The sequence below is a fragment of the Fukomys damarensis genome, unplaced genomic scaffold (genome assembly GCF_012274545.1).
Source record: "Fukomys damarensis isolate Sample0158 unplaced genomic scaffold, DMR_v1.0_HiC HiC_scaffold_39, whole genome shotgun sequence".
Lineage (NCBI taxonomy): Eukaryota > Metazoa > Chordata > Mammalia > Rodentia > Bathyergidae > Fukomys > Fukomys damarensis.
In genome coordinates this window covers 127,257,336-127,271,695 of record NW_022900951.1, presented here as the reverse complement: position 1 = coordinate 127,271,695, position 14,360 = coordinate 127,257,336, and the positions used below count along the sequence as shown (strand labels likewise).

The 14,360-nt window shown below is 57.6% G+C and overlaps 1 protein-coding gene across 1 annotated transcript in view; it reads left to right on the top strand.

Moving 5' to 3' along the window:
- The window catches only part of Bcap31 (B cell receptor associated protein 31), a 19,123-nt gene extending 7,578 nt beyond the window's left edge, over positions 1 to 11,545 (top strand). The window contains exons 4-7 of the mRNA XM_010628021.3: positions 8,867 to 9,002; positions 9,746 to 9,872; positions 10,472 to 10,572; positions 11,175 to 11,545. Coding sequence (XP_010626323.1) covers positions 8,867 to 9,002; positions 9,746 to 9,872; positions 10,472 to 10,572; positions 11,175 to 11,213 — 403 coding nt within the window. The 3' untranslated portion in view covers positions 11,214 to 11,545. The remainder of the gene's footprint in view (positions 1 to 8,866; positions 9,003 to 9,745; positions 9,873 to 10,471; positions 10,573 to 11,174) is intronic.
- The last annotated feature ends 2,815 nt before the right edge of the window (positions 11,546 to 14,360 follow it).

Sequence of the window (14,360 nt, the reverse complement as noted above, 5' to 3'; positions counted from 1 at the left end):
CTTGTCTTTTTGTTTTTTTTTTTTTTTTTTTTTTTTTTTATGGGGTGGCTTTTTGAGACAGGGTCTTGCTGTGCAGCTCAGGCTGGCCTGGAACTCAGATACCCTCCTGCCTCAGCCTTGTTTGTGCTGGGCATTGGGTGCACCGTTGGCAGGCTACTCTTACAGTCCTGACACCTTCCTCTGCCTTTGACGGGAGTGACAGGCTTCAGCCTGACTCGCGGTCAGTGTGTCAGGCCAGACAGCAGCTGGTTTAACTCCCGCAGCCCCATCCCGCTGCATGCTGTGCCTGCAGCTCCTTCCTGTGGCCCCATCCAGTCAAGAGCTGGGTCCGGTGTGATGGCTACTTCAGGAAGGACCCAGCAGTTACAGGAGCCCCTGTTGCCTGCCGATGATCTATTTTGTCCTGTCTGAAGATTTGCTGTCGAAGGCTCAGATTCTACAATGATGGCTGTAACCCTTCAATAACTTAGGCTTTTTTGATTTTCTTTTTTCTTTCTTTTTTTTTTTTAAGAGACAGAGTTTCACTCATTGCCCAGGCTGGATTTGAACTGGGCTTGAATGATCCTCCCACGTTAGTGTCCCAAAGCTAGGACTGCGGGTATGCGTCACTGTGTCTGCCTGGAACTTGTATTTTAGTGTGATCTTAGCCACAGAAATGTTCTTGTGCTATATAGGCGGATCGCAGAAAACACTTAACAAAGCCATTCTCTTCTGGTTACAGAAATCCCTTCATGGGCCGGCGATTTAGTTCAGTTGTTCTGCTGCCTGCTTTGCAAGCACAAGGACCCGAGTTCAATCCCTGGTACCAAAAAAAAAAAAAAAAAAAAAAGGTAGGAAACAGAAATCCCTTTGTATAAACCCTAAAACACTTCAAATAATAGAAATGTGAAGTGAGATCACCCATAGCCCTATCCCTAGAGATGGCTACAGATGGTACTAGAGATGTTTTTAAACTTTTTTGGGGGGGCGGTACCGGGAATCCAACTCAGGACCTTGGCTTATAAGGCAAGCATAGTGCCATTGAGCTAAATCTCTGGCCTCTTAAACGTTTTTCTTTTCTTTCTCTTTTTTTGGGGGGGAATCGGGAGTTGTACTCAGGAGCTTGTGCTTAGGAGGCAGGTGTGGCACCACGGAGCTAAATCCCAGGCCCAAACTTTTTCTTTTTTTCAGAGAGGGTCTCGCTGTATAGTTCAGGCTGACTTTGAACTCACTGTGTAGCCCAGGCTGGCCTCAAACTCACAGCAGTCCTCCCTAAGCCTCCTGAGAGCTGGGATGACAGGTGTGCGCCACCATACCTGGCCTGTTTCCACATTTTTAAATCATTTTGACCATTGTGTAATACATTCGTACAAGTGCTATGTTTGTTGGTTTTTCCTTGCTTTGATTAAGCTTTTACCCAGCCTTACAATTTAGCAATTTTTTTCCCAAATGACTCACATAGGCCTCCCTCTGTCTTATGGCGATGCTGGGGATGGAATCCAGGGCCTGATGTGCCACCACACCTGGCCTGCCTCTTTCTCGAGGGCTATGCAGTGTTCAGTTCGCGAGGGGCCATCATCGGTTCAGCCATTTCCTCTCAGATGTATGAGCTAGGTCCAAGTTTTGTCCTTTTTTTTGGCATTGGGTCTTACCATGTTGCCCAGGCCGCTCTTGAAGCTGGGTTCCAGTTAGCCTCCCACCTCAGCCTCCCAAGTAGCTGGGACTATAGGTGTCTGTTGCTATGCCCTTCCAGGAGATCAACTGTTCAGAAGGCCAGTGTTCTGCCTGGTCTCTGGCTTGCCCTCCCTGCTCATATGTTCCCCTTTTTCTTTCTGATCGTCAGTGCCCTGGCGCCTCGCTGCTCTAAGGTCCTTGGCAGGACCGGGCTTGCTAATGAGCGCCTGTCATGGCAAGCTTCCTGGTGACTCTGCGTGCCACCACCCAGCATGTTTCTGGACTGTGTTGTGGAGCTCTGCTACTGGGATGCTTTCATCTAGGCCCACACCTTCTCTTGCACTGGGAAAGCCTGTGGGAGCTCCCTTCGAATGGCAGGAGAGAAATAGGCAAATCCTGCTGAAGGCTGCTGCACACACCCCTCCCCCACCCCATTCCCTGCAGCAGAGTCGGTGGTACACACCTGTAACCTCAGCTGCTTGGGAGGCTGAGGCAAGAGGGTCACAAGTTCAAGGCCAGCCTGGGCTACACCATAAGAAGTTGGCTCCAGAAAATGATTAAGAACACAGCCACCATTAGATCTGGGCAGGCCTGTGTGGGAAGCCAGGGCAGTGTCATACTCTGCTGGGTCCTCGAACACCTGGAGCGTGGCCGTGCACAAGATGTGGCTGAGTTCTCACAGCGAGGTGGCGTTGCAGGGACCAGGACTCGCTTGACCCTTTGCACGCGTGGCTTCACTCAAACTTCAGTTGCCCTCTTTAGGTGGGCCCTTTGTGAACATTGAAGGGCAGAATCAAGGAAGCTGGGCCCATGCCTGTCTCCCAGTCCTAAGGCAGATGGCACTTGCTTTGTTGTTTTGTGAGACAAAGTCTCGTATGTATCCCAGGCTGGCCTCCACCTTAGTACCTTCCTGCCTCAGCCTCACTTCTTTGTGTTGATGGAAGGTTAATACCAAGTGGGCATTTTTGGCCTACCTGACTGTAGAACACCTAGTGGGCTGCTCCTTTTCCTGATGAGTCATCATCAGGCTTTTGGTAGGGGACAGCTGCAGGATTTGAGAGCCCTGCCTGTTGGCCTTGGTGTTGAGAGGCCAACAGCTGCAGTCACCTAATTCCCTCTGTGTGTATGTGAAGTGCAGGAAGTTGTCTGGTAGTACGCTTTCACTGAAGGGACACCAGGCTTGGGGGGGCATTCCTAGGGGTTAAAACTAGGGCCTGGCGTGTGCTAGGCAAGTGCTCCTATTACACGTGCCCCCCTCAAGATTGAGCCCAGGGCTTTTGCACTGAGTTACATCCCCAGCCCTTTTTATTTATTTTGAGACAGGATTTTCCAAAGTTGCTAAATTACCCAGACTAGGCTCAAACTCTTCTGTGTTAGCCTCCCAGAATGCTGGGATTCTAGGCATGTGCTACCATGCCCAACTTCATGTGATATTTATTTTCTTTTTTTTGAGACAGGGTCTCACTCTGTAGCTCAGGCTGGCCTTGAACTTGCAGTAATCTTCCTGCCTCAGCCTTCTGAGTGCTGGAATCACAGGTGTGTACCCCACACCTGGTTTCGTGTAATATTTATTTAATTTTTTAAAGTTGTTAGTGTTTTGAGACAGGGTCTTGCTATGTATGTAGTTCAGGCTTTCCTTGAACTCACTGTGTAGCCCAGGCTGGCTTCAAACTCGTGATCCTCCTGCCTCAGCCTCCCGAGTGCTGGGATGACCAGCATACACCACCACACCAGGCTTCCTGTGATATTTAAATAAGCAAAAACAGAAAAATGAGTCCTCTAAAGTGTTATTCTAACTATTCTTGACATAAACCTTCCCAGGCTCTTCTGTGCTTATGTAATGGAAGCTGGCATGTAGTAAGCGCTCTGGGTACCAGGCACAAATTACATTTGCCAATGGTGCTGCACGGAGGCTGAGTTCCCAGAGACAGTACTCAGCCATGCCGGGATTTTGGGCTTAGCGTGCTTTGGCCCCAGTACGTGAACTTTTCCCCTTGCAGAATCTCTGTGCTGCTTTGCACCACAGGACAGCCCTCGTTGCCACGTGAGGCGGTTTACACTTCACAGGCAGACAGTCCATCTGAGGGTTTTGTCTCCATTGCTCCAATGTGGCTGCCAGCCTGCCTCCTTGCTTCCACCTTGGGGCATCTTGCTGCAGCCCTTGGGTTCCTCAGAATTTGAGAACCACTGCCTCAGCCCCTTCCCCTTGTGCTGTGTGACCCTCTGGTCCTGTGTTGTCTTTGATGGAAAAATCCGTCCATCTGAGGGCCTCACATCGTCACCATCCCCAGGTGTGCACGTCTGCAAATCTGGGCCCGGGACATGGCCTGTGGCTCTCTCCTCAGCACCCTCAGGACTGCTGGTGGTGTAAGGCCACCACCACCTTTGTAGACCCTGGCAGGAGCCTGCCCACTAAGCTTTCTGCCACCTGCCTGTCCCCCTCGGACCTTTCTGACACTGCCTTTCCAGTGCCTTCCTAGAGCCTGAGGCTTGACAGATTCTGAGCGATGTGACAGCAGTCTTTGCCCAGCCTCCCCTTTGCAGGAAGCAGGTGCACGGGTCTCCTCAGAACCTTTCTGGGTCCTGTGCCTGGGGCGTGCCCTATGCCCACAGTGCGTCCAGCCCTCTTCCTTATGCTGCCCCGAGCCCCACCCATGCTGCTCACTGGCCTGCAGCGCTGTCCCTGAAGGGTCCAGGTAACCTGCGGCAGCTGGCATGCTTGCCTGGGAGGTGTGGAGCTTGGCGTGTTGGCCCAGTATAGGGAGCCGAACTCCCCTTTTGGGCTTGGCATTTAGTGCCAAGGGCCTGGCACCTGAGACCAGGTAGTCACAGGCTGATGGCTCATCAGACTGCCATGCTGGGCACTTGGAGGTCTGACAGGAGATGACAGTGTGAGCACAAGCCCAGGCCCTTGGGCTGGCCATTGTTTGTGTGGCTGTCACGGGGGCTGCCTGCTCTGTTGCCTCCAGAAAACCTTGGCAGGGTTCTCTCTCCTTGGGGAAAAGCTTCTGGTGCGGTCTCCTGCAAAGCAGGTCTGGATTAGCGGCACTGTCCCCTGGCATGGCTCTCTGACCTGGACCCCAGCCTATGGCTATGGCTGCTACAGTGAACAGCACAGGTCTAGATCGTAATTCTCAAGTAGCCCCAAGGGACATTTGTCACCACTGAGAGGGCAGAGGCCGGGACCCGGTGTTGGCCATGTGACAGGGGGGAGCACTGACCCTGGCTGCTGCTGGCACCAGGCCTGGTCCCCAGCATGTGCCTCAGTTGGAGTCCGTGACTCACGTAAGTTGTCTGACCTCCCTTAGTTGCTCCCTGTCCCCCAAGTTACCCCCAAACTCTCAGCTGCTTTCAAGAAATACACCAGAGCCTCCAGGACGGCCATGTGTGTCTCATGTCCTCTCCCCGCCCCCAGAGGTTGAGCGGCTTCGGCTGCGGCTCCTGCTCCTGTGTACCTGAAGGTGGGAAGGAAAGGCCCTTCAGCTGTGCTGATAGGAGCTTGCTGCTTCCGGCTTTTATTCTGGACTTCTCGTCCCTGCAGGCCCTGGAGGCCGAGTGCTGGGCTGCAGAGGCCTCCCGTTACTACTCTGCTTCACCCCCAGCCTTTCCTGGGCAGCCCCTGGCCTGCTGCATGCAGAGTCTTCTGGGCTGTGGCAGGATGGAATCAGCAGGTGGCGCTGTGGCGCCAGCGTCAGCTCGCACACCACGGAGGCCAAGAGCCCCAGTCATCCCATGCCTGTAGGGATGTGAGCTTACCTTCGAGCCCACTGTGGCACACCCAAAGGCCAGCCACAGGAGATCTCGGGCACATCTTGCTCCTTCCCTGCTTCCAGTGAAGCCCGTCTCCCTCCTGTGCCTGCACAGAGAAGACAGAGTTGGTGAAGAGCCTGTGAGCTGCCTCTCCCACTTGCTATGCTTGACCCTGCTTCTCCAGAGCCCAAAAAGAGATTGTTTCTCCTGCCTTTTCTTGTTTACTCAACCTTTCATAAAAGCATGATAGCCCTGCTCAGCATCCAAGAACATTTTACCCAGAAAGCCAACTCGGGTTCAGGTATTAGGAGCTGATGTTTGTCTGCCAAGGACACATCTGGCTTCAATTATCTTCCTCCACTGGCCTTTCCCTGTGTCACTGGATGAAGTTAAGCAGGACCCCAGGCCATGCCATCAGTGACAGCGGTAGGAAATGGCATTGGCACTGAGTTTTCGCCTGTGCCCTTTAAATGAACACCTCAGGACAGTTGTGTGGGTAACAGCCCCCAAGAGGCTCAGCAAGGAGTGCTGGAAATCTGCACAGCCAGAGATGGGGCTGGCGCCAGTCGTTTCTGCAGCCCGGCCTGTGAAGCCTGCCCCTGTCTACCTCATACCGTGCTCAGCCTGGGGGCCAGCAGACCCCATGGAGAGCTGTGCACAGCCCCTGGGGGGGGTTACCAAGCGTACTGTCAGTTGGGGTCTGGAAACATCCCATGTGGCGAATGCCAGGGAACCCACTGGGAAGGACAGGCCTTGGGGAGCAAGCTGGGGACAGGCTGGAGTGTGGATTTGCCCCCAGCTCGTGCTGCTGAGTCGCCTTTCCCATGTGCTTCTCAGCTGCTGCCGCAGGCACCAAGCTGGCTTGCTCACCACCACGGGGTGGGAGTGGCACCTTCCCCGGGCTGTCCTCCATCTCCTCTTTTGCCAGGCAAACTGGCAAGTACTGTGTCTGCCTGTCCCCCTTGGGACCAGGCTCAGGTGGACAGGGGTGAGGAGGAGAAGGGGCAGGCTGAGGCCTAGCAAGTGGCTTCCAACACATCCCCTTACCTGCTGGGAAGTGCTTCCTGTCCTGGGTGTGGGCTGAGGTCACTTGGAAGACCCTATTTAGAGGTGCCAGGTGTGGGGATGGTGCGGTGAAAGGTGCAGGCTGGCCTGGAGGTACCACAGCTCTGTAGGGTCCCCTCACGCAGGTGGGCAGGATGCAGAGGCCCTTGTAGTCCCTAAGGCATCCCTCAAGGGGCATGGGTGACACCTCGGGAAAGGCTTTCTTGGGGGCGGTAGTTGGCTCGGGAGCGTGTCCTGGGGACAGCCAGGGCTTGGTGTTAAGGTGGGTGGTCAGGTGCGCCTCCCCTAGCGTGGACAGGATGCGCCTACAGGTGGCCTGTCCAGAGCTGAGGTGCAGTATGTCATACTGTGGCTTGAACTGAGGAGGGGATAGTCTCTGTGCCCACCGCCATAGCCTGGATGGACGGGGGGTTGGCATAGAGGGGAAGGGAAGGCCTGTGCCCATCTGGGACAGGCTGCGATTGGTCGTGGGTGGCAGCTGAACCCCATTGGTGAGAGGGGCCGGAAGAAGCCCAAGGCTGTGGGGTGGGGGGACACCGCCCAGCGATTGTCCAGAGGCAGCTTTGGGCTGGTAGGTGGCACAGGAGGGCATGGAAAAGAGCTGTCAGGCCCGAGCCAGGCAATGGGAATGGCCAGCTGGGGTGCCCGGCAAGTGGGGAAGAGTCTGAGACAGTAGGCCAGAGGAAGGGGAGCCAGGGCCTGTGAGCTGAAGGCTGGGGCTGGGCTTAGTGGGGTCAGGGATGTGAGTAGACATGGTACAGAGCTGGGGCTGCACTCTCTGGGTGCCCTGGGGTAGCACCAAGGAGAGTGGGCCCCTGCTTCGCTTGCACCGTGGCCCCCAGCACCACCTTTGGGTTGGTAGTCGCCATCTTCCCATCTGGTGGCAGCCTCCCTGGGTGGCTGGGCAACAGACCTAGGCACTCCTCAGGAGCCTCCTTCTCAGCCTGCAGGAGTGGCAGTGCAGGCACTGACAGGGCGGGAGCCCAGGTCCTGCCTGCCTGACTCTGACGGGTCCCTGCGCCAGCCACACCGCCAGGTGGCATGCAAGCCCTTCCCCTGGCCCAGCCAGGAGGCGAGGCTTCTTCTACACCTCAGAGCGCCTTGCCTTCCAGCTCTGTCCCTGTGAGTCAGGTGGGTGGCTTCGTGCTTCTTTTGCCGCGCTCAGTGGCTCTTCTACCTTCGGGGCTCAGCCCGTCAAGGGGCAGGCCATTGGGCAGTAGGGCTGAGGCAGGGAAACCTGAGCCTTCAGCCACGCGGTCTGGGCTGCTAATTTTAGAGAGCACATGTCATTGGAAACTCTCCTCTCCTGCCAGGAATCCGTGGCCTGGCTCTCCCCATGCCACCAGGGGCCCTTGGGAGCTTCTCCCCAAACCAGGAACTCTGGGGGCCTCTGCACCTTGGGTGCACAGCCCGAAAGGGGCTCTGCCAGGCCCCAAGAGCCTAGCCCAAGCCAGGAGAAGAATGCACCTGCTCTGTTCTCCATGCTGCATGCTTGCCCAGCTTGCAGGTGGGATGGGCAGAGGTTTCCAGGGCCCTGGAGGGCCAAGAGGCTGCTTTGTGTGTTCTGAAGAAGCACTTTCTTTGAAGAGCCATGGAGCAAGCAGATTATCTTCCTTTTTCCTGGCTTGCCTCTGAGGGCTGTGGCTGCGCTGGGCCCCATTGTGGCCACCACACCTGCCTATGTGGTGCCTGTCCCAGAGAAGGTCCTCCCTATTGTCCCACCACTCACTGCCACTGCACAGGGACGGCATCTGCCCTCGGCTGCTTTAGACAGGCAGTGGGTGTTTGTGCCCTGGTTCCTCCCTATCTATCCCTTCTGGCCCATGACGGCCTCCATTCAAGCCCCACTGTGACAGATGTGTTGTGGCAGCTGCCTGCATGATGGGATGGGAAGGAGTCGGGGAAAGAAGAGGCCTTTTTCTGTCTTGTGGCGTGACTCAGGTGCGGGCTGCAGAGACAGAGACCCGGGTTGTGATTGTGGCCATGTCTGCTTCTGGACCTGGACCTCAGTCATGTCTCTGGCACCTGCTGAGCGCCAGCTTCCTCCTCTAAAATGCGGGCAGCGATAGCAGCTGCCTCTTGAGGCAGATAAGAGGATCTGGCCTGGCATGCAGTGAGGGCCTATATCTGTCAGCTACTGTTGCTCTGCTGAGGCAAGCCTGGCCTCGCAGGGTGGGAAGTGGTGCCGAGGCTTGCCCGGCACATGTAGACACCAGAAGGAGAGTGCTGGCGTTCTGAACCTATGGTGTCCCTGGGCTCCTGCTCCTAACCTGGCCATTTGGGGGCCTCACCTTTCCCTGTTGTTGCCAGGCAGGCAGGCAGGGACAGGAGCCGCCAAGACAAGCCTGCCAGCCGTGTTCCCTCACCTCGCACTTCTTTGTTCTCTAAACCACTGCAGCCTGCTGAGACGCCTGGTGACTCTCATCTCCCAGCAGGCCACACTGCTGGCCTCCAATGAAGCCTTTAAGAAGCAGGCAGAGAGTGCCAGTGAGGCAGCCAAGAAGTACATGGAGGAGAATGACCAGCTCAAGAAGGTGAGCCCCACCTGCGCAGTTGGCCTCGCGACACCTGGGCCCGGGGACCTGGGGTTGGGTGCGGGCGCAAAGGGGAAGTTATCCATGGGGAGCAGTGGGGGTGCAGTGGGGAAGTGAGTGTGGTGGCTGCTGTCTCAGTCCCACTCCTGGGCAGAGTGAGTCCCCGGGCGAGACCCTTATTCTCCTGTACCTAGTGCAGAAGGCCCATCCTTCTGCTAGGGAGCAGGCAGGGACGGGGTTGTGGGCCAGTCCTCGAAGGCGAGGTGCGAGCCAAGCTTGGAAGGAGACGGGTGGATTGGGAGTCACCGATGGGGTGCAGCTGGATGGGCAGGGCCAGTTCGAGGTCACTGGCTGTGGTAAGCAGCCAGAGCCCAGGGAAGAGGGGGCAGCTGTGGTCACTCGGGGCAGTGGCAGATAGCTCCACGCTGAGTTATCAGGGAAAGCGGTAAGCTCCGCGGAGTGCTGAGTCTTGCTGGTAAGGAGATAGGGCCCTCGGCCAGGGCAGGCAGGGTGTGTGGCCTGTGAGCTGCGGCAGGTGGCCCCACTAGCCCTTCCCTGGCCCTCAGCAGCCAGCCATGTCCTGGCCTTTGCTGGGAGCAAGCGGTAGCCTGGATCCACGTTGACATTTCCAAAGGGGCAAATGTCCGGGACAGCTTGAGGAAGTACAGCTCAGGGAGGCCCAGGCTGGAGCCTCGCCCGCCTCCCTCCTTCCCAAGTGACCTGGCCCACGGCGCTTTTCCCAGGGGACTACCGGGGACCAAGGCAAGCTGTCAGAGACCGGGGATGCTGTGGCCAACATGGCGGAGGAGAACAGGGGCCTGAGAGCAGACGTGAAGAAACTGAAGGACGATCTGGCTGTCTCCAAGCAAAGTGAGGGTTGTGTCCCCCCTGACCCCAGAAACCCCCAATGATGACCCTCCTGCACAGGCTCAAGAGTCAGGTGGGGTGCAGCACAGGCAGGCCCTTGGAGAAGCCCTGGCAGCTGCCTTTGTGCTGTGGCATAGGGCAAGGGGAGTGTCTGCAAGGGAGTGGACAGGAATTCGAGGTGGTTTTATTTTGGAAAATCTAAACCAGCTCTCCGCTGGCCTCCGCAGCCCAGTCAGAGCCCAGAGTCTCCTCCCTCGGCACCATGGGCTCTGGCTGCTGCTGTTCCTCATGGCGTCCTTGTCACTGGGGTTCTTTGAGCTGGGATTTTGCAGCCTCCTGTAAGGTCACTCCTGCTGAGAGCCACTGCAGTGCACTCCATGAAAGGGACCAGAGGGCTCCTCTCTTGTTCCGTTTCCCTGAGTCGTCTGGTCATCCCTGTGACCCTGCTCTTGGGCCTAGGCACTGTAGAGGCAGCGCATACCACTCAGAAGCAGCAGTCCCACTTGACACGGTCTTGGGGCTCTTGAGCCGGTAGCTTTCCTCGCTCTCATCCCAGTCTTCTACTAATGTTTTCTTGCCTTCCTCACTTGTATCCCTTCCAGAACTCGAGAAAGCTGAGACCAAGGTGCTGGCCATGCGGAAGCAGTCTGAGAACCTGACTCAGGAGTATGACCGCCTGCTGAAGGAGTACGCCAGGCTGCAGGTCAGCGGCCAGGCACCTGGCCCATGGTGGGTGGTGTGGGGCCTGGCGTTGCTGAGGAAGTTCCTTGTGGCTCTGGACCTTCCCACCCTTATGCCCAGCCTCGAGAGCGCCTTGAGTGTGGCCCAAGTCCTCAGCCTGCTTTGGGCTCTCCAGGCGTGACCAGAGGTGCATATGGTTGGGAAATTAGCTCCTGTAGCTTGTGTCCATGTCTGGTGACCCAAGTTTGGACACTAAGGCAGGGGTAGGGCAGGTCTGGGTCTTGAGGGACCTGTGGCAGGTGTATGGATTTGGGACAGGTCTTGACCAGGACTTGAAAGCCGGCCTCCTGGGCCCCCAGCAGTCCCAGTTCTGGTCAGGCTGCCAAAGAAGAGCCAAAGCAAAGGCCCCTACTGCTTCCCTTACCCCATTCCAGCCTGCCTGGCAAGGACAGCCCTTCCCAGGCTGGCATTAGGTTCAGGGCCTTCCTGAGCAGATGAGACAGTGACACACCCACTGGGCCAGCCTTTGACACCACTCGGGGTGTGCCGCCTCGCTCGCCCATCTGGGTACCTGTGTTTAGCTGAAGGGACTGTGGCGACACTGGGCTTTCTGTCCCTTCACAGGCTGCAGTAGATGGCCCCACAGACAAGAAAGATGAGTGACGAGTGACGCTGCCACCTCCCCTGCCTGTGGCTGGCTTCCGCCTGGCCTGCGCTTGCTGTTCCCAGGAGCCCAGCGTCTCCCTCTGGTACTTGCCCCACTCCTCCCCACAGCTCCAAGAGTCGTCTGGGTCCCCTCCACAGTTCCAGCCTGCCGGCACTCCGCAGGGCACCCATCAGCCACTCGTGCGGGCTGCTTTCCCTCCAGGGTGGATGGAGGGCCCCTGTCCCTGTCCCTCTTGTTTTGCCATGTTGACACACCCTCTCCTCCTGCCTGCGCCCCCTGCGGCAGGCCTACGGGTCTCTCCTGCGGGCAATAAAGGTTGTTGCTATGAGATGTGTCCTGTCCTGGTGCCTGTGTGTGACCGAGGCCTGCGCCCCCCCATCCGCCCCCGGGGCTGGGATAGGAGGCCCCACTTTATGGCCTCTGGAAGTGGGAGTGGCAGGCCTGTCAGGCTTCTGGGGAACTCCGTGACCCACAGGACTTCCTGGTGGCAGACGTGCCTGCCTACCTCCTCCTTGGCCGGGAGAACGTGGCAGTAGGCCACCAGCTACTCCTTGCCCCGCCCCTCCAAAGATCTGCCGCCTGACCTCTGACTAATGCTGACTGAGAGGAGACTCGTCCTTGGCAGTGACCGAGCTCTGGCCCAGGGTGGAGAGGGGCACCCTGGGCACAGGTGTGCCACTGAGCACTGGCTTGCTGATCCCAGAGCCTGGCGCAGGGCATGGGGAGCAGTCCTGGCCGCCAGTGTCTGGCCATGCCGGGGTGCCTGTGGGAAGCCTAGGGGGCCAGATAGGGTGGGGGGGTTAGAGGTATGTTTTGGAATCAGGGTGACCCCCCAGTGCTGTTGACACTGGTGGGTGGCTGGCAGCCAGCCGGGTGTTCCCATTCCGGACTGCCCCGTCTGGGCCCAGGCCAACAGCTACTACTTGCTTCCAGTTGTCCTTCTCTACTCTGCGAGCACTGCCAGCTCTTGGGGCAGCCTCCCCTGTCCCAGCTGTCTGAGAGCTGGTGCCCATGGGGCCAGGGGCATTCAGGTGACACCCTCTGCTTGCTGTCTGCTTTTCCAGGAAGTGTTCCCGAGTTACCTCGGGGCCTCCCTGAGCCTGCACCGCACGTCTCTGCGCCGATGGGCTAAAGTCCAGGCAGCTTCTCCTGCTCTTCCTCCCTCACTAGCGCTGCCCGAATCCCTCCTTGGCCCAGCTTTTGGGGGGCCCCATGTCACGGAGGGACAGCAGGGGCTGGAGGGCTCTCTTGTTACATTTGGAGTGGCTTGAGGACCAAGACCACTTCTTGTTGACCTCTGGTGCAGGAATGGACTCCCACTTCTGTGGTGGCTTTGGAGGGTGTTAGCCTGGAGGCTAAGAGAACAGCAGAGCGAGTTTGTCCAGGCTAGAGCCCTGGCCAGGAGCTCTGGCATCAGTGTGAGCAGGGCGGGGCACTTCGACAGGGCACTCCCGTGATGGTGGGGGAGGGTCGGGCGCCTGCCCAGAGAGGGGCAGTCTGAGGATTGAGGTGCTGCGAGCAAGGATGGCACTGAGGCCCCCCAGGCCCCCACTTGCCTCTGCGTGACTGCTTCCTCCCCTGCACACCATGGCATGTCAGTGGCCACCCTCCACCGCACTGCGTCTTGCCCTCAAGGACCTGTCTGGATATCTGCTCCCTCTTTCACTTGTCTCCACTCTCACACAGAGTACTGGAACTGCTGTCTGTCCCATTGCCGTCCTCAGCCCCTGGCACCCCTTAGTTACCATCATCGCCGTTCTCCCCACCCCCGTCTTCAGATAAGAGTGCAGCTAGTTTGACTTTTGTGCCTGGCTTGAGCAGCACTGACCCCAAGGATAGCCATGTAGCTTTCCTTAGGCTGAGTACCACCCCATGGTATGGACTCAAAATCAACTTGGTCTGTTCATCTGCGGGCACTCGGACCCTCCCGCCCATCTGGCCAGTGTGCCACCACCCGGATCTGCTTCCCCAGTCCTCGCTCCAGGCCCATGTCCACCTGCCAGCTAGATGTCAACACTTGGATGTCAGTCACAAAGCCGACTCGATTGTCCCAACTGCTGGACCTAGCAGTGCCATTCTTCCAGTAGTCCAGACCAGATCTCTGGTGTCCTTGACCCCCTCTCAATCCTGCATCTTGGTCGCCCACGGCCACCTCTGGTCAGTCCCATCCTCAAAATAGATCCTAATTGCAAACTGCCTGGCCCTGCTCACCTGCCAGTCCTGCCCTGGGACTGCCCTCACGAAGCCCCCACAGCTCTGCACGCTCCCAGAGCACACACACCCCCCACCCCCTCCTGGGAGCAGACAGACGCTGGAGCCGGCTTTGGAAAATGACGTGTTTTATTGCTATGTTTGCAGTGGCTTTTTAACACAGTAAGAACGTCGTCCCTGCAGGCCCGTGCCCGCCCAAGGCCCTAGGCCCTAGGCCCAGTGTGGGGAGCCCGGGGCCACTCGGCCTCTGGGGCATGACGGACACAGACTGGGTTAAAGCTGCTACACGGAAGACTTGAGATGCGGAAAGAGCATCAGCCTGAAGCTTGGTATGGGAGCCCGGCCCTGGGGCAGGGTGGGTGAGCCCGAGCCAGGTGAGCAGGGCCAGGGACACCAAGGCCCCGCACCTTCCCAACCCAGGCCCAGCCGGGCTGCACAGGCGCATCCACGCACGCACACTCAACCGGCTCGAAGCTTGGTTTTGCCTATGAAAATTAGATCTATAAATTCACACTCCTTGGCTAGGGGCAGGGGAGGAAGGGCTGCAGGGAAGAAGGGAGTGGCAGAGGGACGGTTTGGGCTCTTCTCTTTAGAAATATACAAGCAGGAATCTCACACTCCTCAAGTTTTTATAAAATGTGCAAAATACAAGCCTCCTTTGCCCAGAGGCACTGTTTACATCTGGTATTGGCCTTCGCTAAGAGAGTTGTACACGTCCACCACACACACACACACACACACACACACACACACACACGCACGCACGCACGCACGCACGCACACACACTCTGACCCAAGCTCACACCAGGTGGCGGTGACTGGCAACTGGCGCAGGAACGAGGGTTCCCTTGCTGGTTGCTGGTTGGCTCTCGAAGCTTTCAAACAGGTGTGGGGAACCGCTGGTCTCCCCTCCCCTCCTGCGCCCACCCTCC